Source organism: Juglans regia, chromosome 13 (genome assembly GCF_001411555.2).
Source record: "Juglans regia cultivar Chandler chromosome 13, Walnut 2.0, whole genome shotgun sequence".
In the NCBI taxonomy this organism is placed as follows: Eukaryota; Viridiplantae; Streptophyta; class Magnoliopsida; order Fagales; family Juglandaceae; genus Juglans; species Juglans regia.
In genome coordinates, this window is record NC_049913.1 from 30,373,197 (window position 1) to 30,388,312 (window position 15,116).

A 15,116-nucleotide genomic window follows, 5' to 3' on the forward strand; every position below is an offset into this window, starting at 1 on the left:
ATGCCTTTTTAATGAATATGAAGTTGTTTTTCTAAAGAAATAAATAAATAAATAAAATTTCTTGGGCTCTTTATTCCCATTGTCTTACTAGTGTTAAGTTGTGCATAATGATCATGAGCATGTGTACAAGTTTTTAAGTTGTGTATCAATTAAATAATCAAATCTATCTCATATTATGCGCTTAAATTTTTAAGATAAACAGTAATTTTATATAACATTATAGTAGAGATTCAGAATTCAAATCCTAACACTACACTTAAACCAATTGATTAAATATTTTACGTGTTGAACCCATTTCATAAATAGAAGTTTAGCCCAGATATAAAAGGAGTTTTAGAAATATAATTAAATTTTATTCATTTTCATCAATTTAAATTTTTGAAATAAATGATTATCATGTTAGCTCAACTCAGTACTGTCGAAAATGGACTGTCATTACAGTTGATCTCAAGCTAAGAGACGAAAAATATTTAAATAATTAATATTATTATTCACGTTCACTTTTTTTTTCCTAAGCAAGCAAAATTCTATTAGAAACAAAAATGATGATACATGAGGAGGGGGTGGGGTTCCCAACAAACGCCCCAGTACAATAAACATAGTGCAAAAGTAATGGAAGAAAGAAAAATAAAATGAGTTTTGGGACCAATTTCTTGGTCTCCACTCATGCCCTACAAAGAGGGCATCGTCTTAAAAGACGGTAGTTAGCAGTTCGTAAAATCATGCGAAGTATGGAACCACCGTTGATGGTGGTGGAACCTCCGTTGGAAGCGGTGAAAGTTGTGGATGCGCTGCAATTTTTTGTCTTGAGATGTTTTTTGGTGAGATCCGTAATCTCTTTTTCAAGATAATCGATTAGAGAAAACGATAATATAGTCAAAAGCATGACATCAGATGGACTGATCTGCGACCAGTCATCTGTCTTTTCACGCATCTGTGGTGGTGCGTGGTAACCACACGCCGATGGTAGGGAGGCGAGGTAGGGCATATTTAAAAGATCTCAGCGTAGAGAATCTACTAGTACGGCCAGTGTAACCGGCAGAGGTGTCATGGCACGGTGACGCATGAAGACCACGCATGGAAACAAGCCTCGCATAAGGGCCATGCTCGGAGCTTTTTGGTCGATTCCAATTCGTCTCAGTAGATCGGCGGCTGTAGAATTATATGGTGGGGCGCGTATCGATTGATGGTGGCCAGAGTGTAATAGATCTAATCAAAATCAAACCGGTGGAAGGGGAGAAAAAAAACATTACCATAAAAATATATATACATTATGGTGATGGAAAATGTAAAGAGAGAATACAGCTCTCACCCTTCTTTCCAACAAAGATATTCGTGATTGAGCTTTTTCTCTCTCTTTAAAATCAAAGGCTTGGAAAAAAAAAAAAAAAATGATGTTTTACTCACGTTCACTTACTAAAACAACCCTACGAGTGCAGTACTGTTGATACCACGATGTGACAACTGCTCAGGGATACGTAAACTAGCCTTCTCTGCCACGATGTGACAACTGAAGGATTTTAGTTATTAAAAATAGTTTAATGCCTCAAAGATTTGGTTAATGAATGTAATTTATTTCCTAGTTTTGAACAGTACACGGATTAAATAGGGAGCAACAGTGTTATTTTTCATCTTTAGTCATATTAGTTATTGTGACACATTTTAAATGACTTTATAAATCAACTACTTAAATGAGAAGCTACTTCAAATATAAACATAACTGCTTGCTCATATATTCCCTTAAAATGAATCGGACCGACTCTCACTTTATTAGGGTCCATGGGGCTCGGAGCCACAACCCAATCCAGTAGCTGTTAAAATTCCAACTGCCAAAAAACATAACTGCGGAATTCGAACCCACCCGTCATTAATCAGATTTTCGACACGGCGGACAACGAGGGAAATTAATGGCCTTTCAGCACGATACTCACCCCCATAGGTAAAATCAAGGCCAGTATTAGTATTGAATTATACAAATATAAATGTAGAATTTGCATAATTTGATATGATTTTACATTTGATTATTCCATTTAAAACTTTTTTTTACATTGAATTATTTATATATTAATCAAAATAATAATAAAATATTATCTATATATTAGTAAAAAAAAATATCCAAAAAATTTAAGACAAAAGTATAGGTGGATATCTATAGGAAAAAATTGCTAAATACAGCATTCTTTATACAACATTTTTATACAGAAAAAAATTTATTTATCATTTATACACTACATATTAATATATAATTTATCATTTTTATCGTGTTTAAATATACATATTTACACATTAATATATGTATTTAAATAAAAAGATAAAAATAACAAATCATACGTTAATATATGGTATAAGAGATGATAAGTCGATTTTTTTTTTTTTTACAGCCATATTTAAAAAAAATTGAAAATTTAATAAAAAAAATATTATAAAATAATCTTAAAAGTATGATATGCAAAAAGTGCATAAAAAAAGGTTCTCCGTCATTGCTCATTTCACTGGGATGATACTGATGTTGATATTTGTGCTGATGGGCCTCACCATCCAAAGTATTTTCAGTACCACGGATTGGATAAAATCTATTTGAAAATTGTGTGTTTGTAGAAGGTTAGGGTGGGTGCAGATAGATTTCCACCAAACAAACTCAAGAGGTGGGCCTCTTATGGTTGGATTTCGCTGCAAAGTGTTTAATAGGATGGGCATCCACCGCCCATTTTATCTTCAACAATGGACTTTTCCACTTTTTCTTTATTTATGTTGAGTTGTACTAATATTTTTATTGAATTATCTGTTTTGCAAATTGGTCTTGCTTTATACTATCAACATAATATTATTGTGGAGACTATTCTCTTCTTATTCTTAATAATAACTTCATTCTCGCTTGATCTTATTCTAGTATTTGTGATGATATTTTTGATTTACCTCGTTTTTCAGTGAGGTTTGGATAACGAGCTGAGAAAAAAATTAAAAATTAAATAAAATATTATTTTTTGATATTATTATTATTTTAAAATTTAAAAAAATTGAATAGTTTATTGTATTTTGTGTGTGAATTTAAAAAAATTATAATGATTAGATAAGATGAGTTAAAATCATCTTTGTATCCAAACCTATGTATAAGATAATAACGCCATAACTGAAGCATTATCAATAAAATTAGAATGACGTAATCTTTTTTGGAAAAAAAACACAAAACAAAATTTGCCCCTCCCCTTTATTTTTTTCTCCTATTTTGTTAATAGAAGGGAGGGAACAGAAATGCTTGTGAGGAATAGACAGGTTTCTCTTGGCATCAAGCCTACACTTGAAGCAAGCACAAGTTACAATCTTTGCTAGTAGGTTGAAAGTTTAAAGTAATCAAAACATGTTTTGCACAAAATCTTCTTAATCAATAATCATATATATGAATTAGAATTGTATAATGTTGAAGATTTTACGAAAGATCTCAATGATTTCAAGGAAAATGTTCATTCCAATGGGTTAAAACAAAAAGAATGCATGCACATGCGATTAATTTCTCCAACCAGCTACAGTGCTCAGGTAAAAGATCATTGGGATCTCTGTCCTGTTGAAAAACGTCTGGTTAACAATGCACTAACCTGCTTTGGCAGACAACATAACACCCAAAGGTGAGAAGTGAACAAATATACCAGTTCACAGTTGTACTAGGACCGCAACCTCTGTGGTCTGGGGTGCATCTGATCCAAATCTAATGGCAGTCACATTTTCCAGTAAGAATGTGGAGGACCACTCTTGTGGGGGGGCTCATCTGATACAAATTTGGACCATCCTACCATGCTATTTCTTTCTGAAACAATAGGGTAGGGACCCACAGTGATATTGAATGTTACCACCATGTAAATAAATTTGTACATATACATACATATATGTATAAGCTTATTTATTGACACCCAACACACTACTAAAACTCAAGATAACAAGCAATAATAGGATAGGAGGGGCATTGCTGTGTGGGGTCTGGCGGCTCTGGCCTGGGATTACTTGACAGATAGTTGTATTCATACTAAGTTATGTACAACTTGGGATTAGTCAATAGTCATTGGCTTTCACGTACCGTGTGTCATTGGAGCAGAATGTCCTTGGTCATCACAGACCAAGTTTGGTAATTAGAGGTACTATTATTCGCCCAGTTCTAGAACATAGCTGAAGCTGACAAAAATGCCAAACTACTGAGTTATGCTTTCTGGAAAAGCGTATAAAGGAGCCAATCATAATTACCAGAAAGCTATCACTGATAGTTCTTATCCAATCATATTATTGTTTTCAAGGAGTGTAATGCAAAGAAAAGCTATGCCTTATGTGCAAGTTTCAAGGCACAAAGTGCACAAAACATCACAAAACATGCAATTCATGAAAAATAAAAAGATAGTAGGTTTCAACTTTTGACTTGAACAAAGATTATAGACACAAAAGCACAAGCATGGAACTGGGTAGTAATAACAATACCAACTTCTCAGTTAAACGAGTTATTGTTCTTGAACATTAGCGGTTAGATAAAATAAAGAACCTTGGGTTTAAGACAAAGCAGTCATGAGAAAATGAGAAGATAAGCCTGTTAGTGGCCAATGCTTTCATTAACTTGTGAGGGAACTGTGACAACCAAAAAAATGTCAGACAAAATGCTCAGTTGGGTATTCATGCTCATATCCATTGTAATCATAGTACAATCTCTCTCCTTTTGGTATATCTCTGTTTGCAATCAGTAAAACCCGACACTCACCATTGACATCAAATCTCACACATTTGAGGTTCTGCTTCTTTTTCCCATCCCTGCACCAAATATCAGTTTCCTTCAGTAGATTGCACAAAATTAGCCCATTTTCTGTCAAGAATTTCTGAACTTCAAACAGAAATATGATGCTAAATTGGTTGGCTTTAGAGAATATGCATTACACTGTATATGGGCTGTATATGGATGTCGCATGGTAACTAGACAAGTTCAATGTAGCTTACATAATAACTGAGATGAGTTCTAGGGCTAGAGAGGGGGAGGGGGAGGGGTAGATCTTATGTTTGAATTTAGCCAAGAAAAAAATACATAGTATCTTGTGCTCTACATTTAAATGAGCCAATTAGTTTCTCCGATCACCTGAAGAAAGGCAGTCTAGAGTTACCTAAATAATAGGTTTCTATTTTCACTGCCACTCGTGGCACACATTGACACCAATATGTACCAACACGTGCTAGGATGCTAATTAGCTATGACATGCAGTAAACCAAATTTTATGGAACGAGACAAAAACTTGCTCAGAATGTCATAACAGTCCATAAATGGCAATCCTATATACTACACAGGGTAATACATCCATGTGATCCATCTGTCCCAAGATGAAGGCTACAGCAAAGGGTATTATTTTATAACTGAGGTTGGCTTGAAGGAAGAAAAAGATTTGAGATGGAAGATGAGCTTACGGCGTATGATTGTTAATGCCATTAATGAAACGAGCAATGTTACTGTGCTTGTCAGGACAAATGACAAGCCTTTTTAAAGGATTGGCAGCAGAAAGCAACGTCATCATGCTATCACCATCATCATTTTCGCGATTCTTCAAGTAATCAACGTCTCCAACATATTCAGTAATTATAGTTAAATCCTTTATAAACCTGTCTGCCTCAACAGTGAACCTGTTAAATCAAACAAGATTACTGAGCTAGGAGCCTAGCAAACCAAATGTGTAACAATCAAGCAAAGGCAGAAATATAAACTTAGACATATATTAGAAAGTACACACACTCCTACTTATGTATGCATACCCTTCATGAGGATCAAAAACAACCATGAGAGGTGGCCATTCCCCTCTCTCCATCATGCTCTTGCACAACTTTAAGGCTTCAGTATCTTCCTTTGACAAGACCTGTGAGGCAGTTACGAAAAATTAGTGTTAGACATTGGTCAGTCAATTCCTAAACCTTACCTCAAGCAACAAAGGAGTTTTTAATACGTGTCTTTCTATTTCATACCAAAATGCTAAAGTCAGCTCATATGCATCAGTAGGCAATTAAATCATCACATAAAAGGTTAAAGTAGGACAGTTAATTTATTATCATTGGCCCAAACATTGATGCACCGACATGCTGTTCAAATGAAAAATGAGTCATTCTAGATTAGAGAATCCTTGAATTGCTACTATCTTGCTAGACATCAAAATTGCTAAAGCATCAGTATGACTATTACAAATTAGAATTTACTTGGACCAAGTTATAAAAACTCATCCAACTGCTTTCCCGATTACCTGCATTCCTCCCTGCTCAAGGGCTGCACGATTAGCTGACCTCGGTGCCATGCCTGGCATGTAAGTGAGCTCATTACTAAATTCTGTCCCAGTGGCTGTCAATGCCGTTGCAAGTGACGCCATTTGCTCCAATCTCCTTGCAGGATCCTCGCTCGGATTGAATGGTAACAACCTCCTTTTCTTTTTTGATATCACTAAGCTACCAGCCCGCTTCCTTTTCTTCCTATAATCTAAAAAATGGGAAAAATCCTTTTAGTTTCAAACTACTGGGGAGCGAATAAAAAAAGAGCGCAAATTTAAGAAAGAAGAGTCCCCCTGAATGATGAGAAAATACCTTGACTTAGTTTCTGTGTTGAGTCTGAAGATCTTTGAATGCGAAAGAAATCAACAATTTTGGTTTGAACTAGGGGAAAGGCTGCACATTATATGGAAGGAAAACAATTAGTATGGGAAACTGAGACAAAATACAAAATATATGATAAAAATACTACAAGTTGCTGAACATGCAAAGAAATTAGAGCTTGTGATTCCGTACTTTCGTTTCCCAATTATGCTCTGAGAAATGATACAAATTAATGCTACTAGCAGGTATGCAAAAGTAAGGGTTGCAGATTTTGTTCTATTATCTAACAAGAAGAAAATAACCAAAATATATTAAGAAAATCCAAGTGACATAAAAGCGGAAATGTGATCCTTCAGAGATTATCAGGAACAAAGCAGTGACAATCACGAAACAATTTGGGCATGGAAGGCAAAATGCGAATGACAAGGATGGAATCAACCACCACAATTTCATGAATTAAACTAAACAATGGGATCAAAGCCCATAAGTTGGCAAAAACAATCGTTCAATAAGATCTATAAATCAATCACCCAGATGGGCATCAAATAAGCTGAATACATTAATACAATAAATGCCCAGAAGTTAACCCACTGGAACGAAATCATTGACAGCCCAAGTTAGAATACGAAATAAACAAAACCAAAATAAAAAACGCAAGAACTATTAATAATAAAAATAGTAATAATAATAATAATCATCCCTAATATCAATCCGACATAGTACTACTGAAACAAGCATTGGGTACCCCAATCAAAACACCTATTAAAAAAGAAAAAGGATTGGCCAGAAATAACCCATAGACAAGAAACTGAGTATATATAAAATAAATCGATCAAGTTACGAATCAATAAAATGCGATAGATCCGCCGAAAAATAAAAAGAAGATCGAAAATCAGAAGCCCATGAACGTACAGTTCAATTTTATCTGGTGCTTAGAGCAAGCGGGACAAAACCACGACCCCTTAGGCACCGAAACAAGAATGGGCCTGAGGCAAAACAGATGGTACCCTTGATCGCACTTGTCGCAGAGAAGAAGCTTGGCAGGGAAATCGCCGGACCCGCATTCCTCGCAGTAAACGCCATCGTCTTCAAGAGGATGTTTTGGGTGCGGCTTCGGAGCTAGAGTCCTGCGCCTCAATACCATTCTTGCTGGTTTGGAAGCCATAGCTCGAGAGCTAAAATGTGAGCGAGCGCGAGTGGAGGGTGTATTATTATTATTATTATTATTTGTATTAACGAGTATTTGTGTGAATATATGAATGTGCGCAGCCGAACTTCGCGCGCTATTTTGGTTTCGCGGGGAATGGGTTTTTGTTCTTTTTAGTTTTTTGGCGCCACCACTGTTTCAGAGGCTTGGGCCGCCCCCGCCAATTTTGAGCTACTACTTTCGGTTCATCTTTTTAATGGGCCTGCTACTGCTACTGATCCAGTATTATAACGGTAATTTTTATTTATTTATGACAACGAGATATTCTACTAAGAACAGGTTTGAGGGTGAGATTAAAATTTTGTGTTTTATTTTAGTATTTAAAATATTATATTTTAGTATTATTATTATATTAGAATTTGAAAAAGTTGAATTGGGATTTGAAAAAGTTGAATTGTTTATTATATTTTGTATGGAGATTTGAAAAATGTGTAATAATGAGATGAGATGAGATGAGAATTTTATATCTCATCCCACCCCCAAACCTGCCCTAAGAGAGCTTGGCGGGCACGATGCGGTGAATAGGGTGGATTTACGTCCATTAATAAGGAAAAATTTAATTGTAAGCGATTCTGTATATTAATATGCGTATTCATTTAATATGATTGATCAGAAAGTCAATTTTATTGAAAACAGTACTAATTTGAATTTAGAATACGAAGGCAACAACATTAATACGTAAATTGACACGCAAACTTGTTTGTATATAACAAAACTCCTTTAATAATACAGTTATTCTAGATACAAACGAGTTAGCGGATGAATCTACGTACCAAGCTTACATGGTTTGCTGCAGTTAGAGTCATTTTTATTTTTAAAAACAGAAAAGAAAAGGAAAAAGCAATCAGAAGAGAATTCGTCTCCCTTCGGCTTCTCAGATCCTTTTCGATCGTCTGTCTCCCCTTTCCATCGAAAATGACTGCAGCATGGGTTTATCATTTTGATTGTAAAGTATTTAAGGCATGCAAAGAGGAAAATAAAAGGCTCCCTCCTGACAAAGGAAGACAAACCACTCTACACATTCCTCAACTAAAATTGTTTTGTAATACATAGTTTGGTTTATAACTTCTTTCACCTTTTTACCAAGTTGCTATGTTATGGATATATATGTCATATATAGTACACAATTTCTTTTAAGTCCATAATCAGAGCATTTGAAAGCTCAATGCTTAAACTTAGTTTATTGCACATATTTGCACGCACTCGAGTTCTAACACTCCATAAAATGTCTTACAAGGGACAGTACGATCCAGACCAATCTAATACTCATTCACCACGTCAAGACCAATTGTGAGAAGACACTATAATAAAGGCACAATATTTTTCTTATTAAAGTATTTAAAAATGTGTTGTTATGCAACATCATACAAAAGAAATAAAAGCTTTGAAAACACTACAAAAAAAATTAAGAATTGCCGACATTTATATTATCAGCGGTTGTTTATGCGCTGTTAAATTATATTATTGTCGGCGCTTAATTTTTATGCCGGTAAATAATTGAATTTTTCGGCATTTAAATAATTTATAGTTTTGGCGGCATTTGAAAAAATGCTAAAAATATAACAATTATATGCCGGTAAATTAGTCGTTTCTCGGTGTTTATATTATTACGCTGATAATAATATATAACTTTGGCAGCGTTTAAAAAAAGCCTGAAAATTGAACAAGTTTATGTTGGTAAATTATTGAGTTTTCGGCGTTTATATTGTTATGGCGGAAATATTATATAGCTTTTTTTGCGTTTAACAAAACACCGACAATTGATCAATTTTACGCCAGTAAATTAGTAGTTTTTTGTCATTTATATTGTTACACTGGTAATAATATATAGCTTTGGCAGCATTTAAAAAAGAAAAATGTTGAATGCAACCGGCTAGAGTAATCACAGTGCAACCGTGTCCTACGTGGCTTAATTAAACGATTCGTTTCATTTGGGATATGCATCCCACGAAGACGCTCCGCCTTCATCTCCTCTGATCTTCTCCATCTACCATTCCTCCTCGAGTTTCCCGCTTCCTCCTTCCTCCTTCCTCCTCAAGTTTCCTCCTCAAGATCGGTTTTCGTCTCCTCAAGTTTACTTTCCTTGTTTTTGTTTTTGTGCTAATCGGCTTTCGACTTCCTGCATCAAATATTTTGAGTCCACATATGTTCTGTGTCAAAGTGACGACTTGCTAGATATCTTAAGTGTTTTTGAATATTTTTTGGATTTGGGTAGTCATTGAGTTGACAATCACGAAGAAATAAAGCATACCTGTGAAATTTGATATTTTTTCTCATTTGGGTCTGCTTAATTAGGTCGATATCTCATGGAATCAGTCAAGTTCGATGAACTGATGTTAGTGTTATGAAGGTCTTTGGGTTGTCTATTGCAATGGATTGAAGGTGTGATATATTTGTGGAATGAGCGTAACAAGATGAGCTAGGTAACCCACCCCTCCGAGTCCAGAGCCCCCAAATCAAATCTAATGCCAAGTTCTCCGACAACATAATATTGGATGGTTGACCAAGCACCAATTCGAACCTATAATATCCCCCGTGAAGCGCAAACCCGATCTCAACTCTGAAGACAACCCACAAAAAACTCTGAAACTTCAACCACCTCTCGATAACAGCACTATCATTTCCCAAGAGAAAACCCAATCCTAGAAGCTCCTGAACGCGATTCTTCAGCCCTCGATGACAAAGACATCAAATTTGAGGCCGATTCACTCGCCGAAGCCAAAGACAACAAAGACGATGATTATGAAGACCCAGATGAACGCGATCTCTTTCTGAAATCTGAAATCTCAACTTTCCCTTCTTCCCTTTCGTCTGTTCTGATTTTTTTTTTTTAATATATTGGCCACGTCAACCATAGTTTCCCCACGATTTCGTGGCTCGGTTGTATGTAGCACTACTGTTTAAAAAAAGTCGACAATTGATCAATTTTATGCTGGTAATAATATATAGCTTTGGCGGCATTTAAGAAAACGTCAATAATTGATCAATTTTACGTCGTATATTTCTTTTGAAAAAAAATAGAATCAATTATTAAAAATTTAATCTTTTAATATGGATCTCATATTTATTCTTTTAAAAAAAAAGGAATATGGTGTTTGCAAACTTTACAACAAAATATGTTAAAATATGTTATGAACTTTTTGAATTCTAATGATTGGTTTGAGAAAAATATATAAATTCAAGGGAATAAATCACTAATTTTACCAACGTAAGAGAGCTTCATAGTTGTTAAACCAATTGAACATAGACAAACAAAAAGCACTACAAATATATTGTACAAACTTACCGAAGTGTCAAAACTATCTGAATATTATACAAACTAATACCTATCAAATCATGATTGTCTTCGTACATCATTCTTTGAGTAGCTATTCAGTTTTTACATTTGTATCATGAGTAGATGAAACAAAAATATCAATATTGAAAGTTCAATTAATTAGAAAAATCTAAAAATAATTAATTAATAACCTAAAATTACCAAATCAACTAAAAAAAAACTGAACTTATTTAAAGCGTAAAAAACTCAAAACTTTAAAAATAAATATCTAGAAATAGATATAAAATATGTAATAAAGTGAGAGTTAAAAACCATATGGCACGCCCTCATAGCTGCAAGGCAAGTAACGCTTGACCTTGATGGCTGGCCCTCCTAAAGACCAGCGGGTTACAGTAAGAGGGACTATATATATAGTCCCTTCCCCTTTGAGGGGGAAAGCAATCCTATTGGATTCTCACAACTCATGCAGTATGCCTCGATTGCAACATGTGGCCGTTTGGGTTTGTTTTTCCTTTTTCTTTTATGGTATTTGTCAATCTAAAAAATTATTAAGTTTTAATTTAAAACCATCTTTTTAATTGTTTTTTTTAATTTGTAAATCATTTTATATTTTTTATATGTTTTTAAAATTTTATAGTTTTTAATTTTTTTTTATTAGCCATGTGGCATGTCATTTACTTACATTACGTACATATTTTAGCGGAGGTGTGATGAAGGGACTTTATTGAAAAATATTACAAATCAAATAATTAAACCATAAAAGTGAAAGCTTGAGAGGAAAGAAATTAAGGGTATAAATTCAAGGAAAGTACGTAAATAACCGGATCAAATTAAGATTTTAGATTATTTTATTTCTTAATCCAAAAAGCTGAAAGCCTGTTCAAAATATATCAAATATACTCTATATTAGCTTTTTATTATTATTTAAATGCCATTTCAATATTCTTTTAATTCTTTCTTTATTCTTTTTAAAAAATGTGATTGTGAGATATATATATATATATATATATAAAGAGAAAGAAAGAAGAAAAAAAAAAATAAGAATTGTTATATAGATTAATTATGCTTATCGCAATGTAGAGAATTATAATAGCAAAAATGTGTTTTCCATAAACTTTACATTAACTTATATAGTTATCTTTCTAAGGTAAATTAGTCATATATCCCTTGTGCTATGGTTAACTTAGGATTTAGCTCCTTGTGTTAGGGGAATGCTGGTTTCCACTTCTGAGTAGGGCCCTGCCCTCCCGCCACCAGCCCCGCGCATATCTTGAGAGAGAGATTTTCCCCCGGACCCCGCCCCCGCATGGGCGGGGGCGGGGTCCCCCGTCCGCTGCCCGGGGTGCGGGGGTGGACCCCCACCCATCCGCACCCCCGTACTGAGTACTGGGCCTCCGGCCCAGTACTTTTTTCTGGGCCATAAATGGCCCAGAATCAGTTTTTGGGCCCCTTTGGGCCCAGAATTCGTTTTGGGCCACTTTGGGCCCATTATTTATATTAAAAAAAATATAAAATTAAAAACAGAAAAGAAATATTTTTTTTTTGATAAGTAGATATTAAGTTTTAACTATTAAATAATTAAGTAATATTCATCACTAAGGCAATAAGACACTATGCTACAATAAATAGTTTACAATTATACAAATTAAGAGAACTAATAAACTATTACACTATTACAAACTCTTCTAAAAAAAATAAATATTACAAATTGTATAATTAACTATTGTAGCAACATTACAATAATTGTAAATTAAGAAAATTAATTTTAGGGGTGGAGCCGTAGTTGTGAGTTCACTGAGCGACTGCTGCGAGACTGAAAATCAATAAGTTAAAAATAAAAGTTAATAAGTCAAAAAACCTGAAATATTAATAAGTTAAAAATAAAACAAATTAGAATTAAAAAGTTATAAACAAACAATTAGGGAAGAAATTATGCAAACCATGGCAATGGTGAGTCCAATACAAAAGTCATACTGCATCGGAGGTAGCCGTAGACGCCGTCTCATGTATCACTATAAGTATTAAATTTGAAATGAAATTAATGAATACCAATTAAATGAAAATAAATAAATGAAAATAAGAAATTAGAATAAATACTAGATCCAGATTGATCATCACCCTCCTCCTCGACGTCGGCCTCCTCATACTCAAGAACATCCGGAACATGAATTGGAGTTCCCTTGATCCAATTCTGGGTGCAAATCAAAGCCTCCACAGTGGCAGGAGCTAATGAACTCCGAAATGAATCTAATACACGTCCTCCGGTGCTAAAGGCCGACTCTGAGGCTACTGTGCTAACAGGGATGGCCAAAAGTGAGCGGGCTATTTCTCCAAGGATGGGATACTTCACAGCATTCACCTTCCACCAACTTAATATATCGAAATCTCGTGAAAATGGTAGCATCTCTGCTGCTAAGTATCTGTCTATCTCTGACTGAGCCTCTACAGAAGTCCGGAGGAAGGGGGCCTGCTCATACCTCTCACCCCACTCCAATCTACGCCTTTTCCTACTCTCGACTTCAGGAAACTGTGAGCCTGAGGCTGAGGGGGTAGATGTAGGTGCCGCAATATTACCACCCCGCAAGGTGGAAAACTCATCAAATAATCTAGTAAGGGTTTCCCGAACCCTTGTTGCAATAAGCTCCGCCCATACTTGCCCGTACGCAAAGCCCAATCCAAATATCATGCCATCCAACTTATACCTCGGGTCAAATACGACAGCTACATATAATAAAATATTAGCCCTAGTTAAATCTCCCCAATACTTGTCGTACTTTGACCTCATAATCAATGCCATCTCCCGCAGCCTAATGTGACCACCCGCGACCATGTCATCTAATTCTTCTTTTACCCTACATATTTGTCACAAACATTGGTTTAGTGCCAAAGTTCCATAGCTCCTCGTGGTGATATTTAAAAGCCTCAAAACCATGTATTGTTGTCTCCAATCATCACCACTGCTTCCAATCCCCCCGTGGATCATCGGCAAAATATATTGAGCCTTCTATCACCCACACACAAATGCCAGCCTATATTCTTACGCTTCTAACATCGAAGAGTTCCATCGTGTAGGCATATCAGTACAAAGACCCTTCTTAGATGTTAGACCCGCAGATCTCGCAGCAACCTTGAATTTCTCCAACCTTGAAGGAGAAGATCTCACCCATCTCACAGCAGTCCTAACTCGAGCCATCGAGTCATGAAGATCTCTCAAACCATCACTAACAATCAAATTCAGAATATGTGCTGCACATCTCACATGCAGACACTCACCACCCATAAGTGTCTTATTTGCCTCTCTAAGATAAGTTCTCAAATGTCCTAATGCAACATCGTTAGACGAGGCATTATCGACTGTGACTGTAACAACTCGGCTCAAACCCCTCTCTTTTATTGAAGCCTCCAAGGCCTTCCCAACTGTCTCACCCTTATGATCGGTGATTTTACAAAATTTTATGATTTTCTTGTGTAATGTCCAATGGCAATCAATAAAATGCACAGTCAAAGACATATAATTAAAATTTTGGATCGATGTCCAAGTGTCAGTGGTGAGACAAACAAATTGATCCGCCAATTGACCCCTCAACTTCTCCTTTTCAATGTAAAAATACTTTTTTACATCCTTTGCCACCGTGTGGCGAGAGGGAATATTAAACCTTGGTTCCAAGTAGTGAGAATACGCCTGGAACCCTTTCCCGTCTACAATTTGAAAAGGTAGCTCGTCCATTATGACCATACGAGCTAGATGTCTTCTACACTCATCGAGATCATACTTAGTATACCCCCTCAAACTTGCACCCCCACTAGTCCCATCCACCATTTTTTTAAGTCCAACTTCTAGCCTAGATTGGCTTTTATCTTGTAATGATCTTAATATTGGACTTTTTTTGCATTGCTCTTCTAAGTGCACCTTTAATTGAGAGGTGCCATGTTTCCTATAGTGGCATCCATAAATTTTGCCACAATGGTTACACTTGGCTGGGGGTTACTTGATTCACCACCCTCTAATTTGGTGAAATGAGTCCAAACTATTGCATGTGC

General features: G+C 35.5%; 1 protein-coding gene across 1 annotated transcript; it reads right to left on the reverse strand.

Annotated features, from left to right (window-relative positions):
- Positions 1-4,436: 4,436 nt before the first annotated feature.
- LOC108994017 (histone-lysine N-methyltransferase ATXR6) lies at positions 4,437-7,787 on the reverse strand. The gene is made up of 6 exons (XM_018969088.2): positions 7,504-7,787; positions 6,583-6,663; positions 6,249-6,478; positions 5,770-5,870; positions 5,428-5,640; positions 4,437-4,785 (listed from the first exon to the last, which is right to left on the reverse strand). Exons 1-6 carry the CDS (start codon positions 7,754-7,756, stop codon positions 4,626-4,628), a joined length of 1,038 nt encoding a protein of 345 aa, XP_018824633.1. The 5' UTR covers positions 7,757-7,787; the 3' UTR covers positions 4,437-4,625.
- Positions 7,788-15,116: the final 7,329 nt, after the last annotated feature.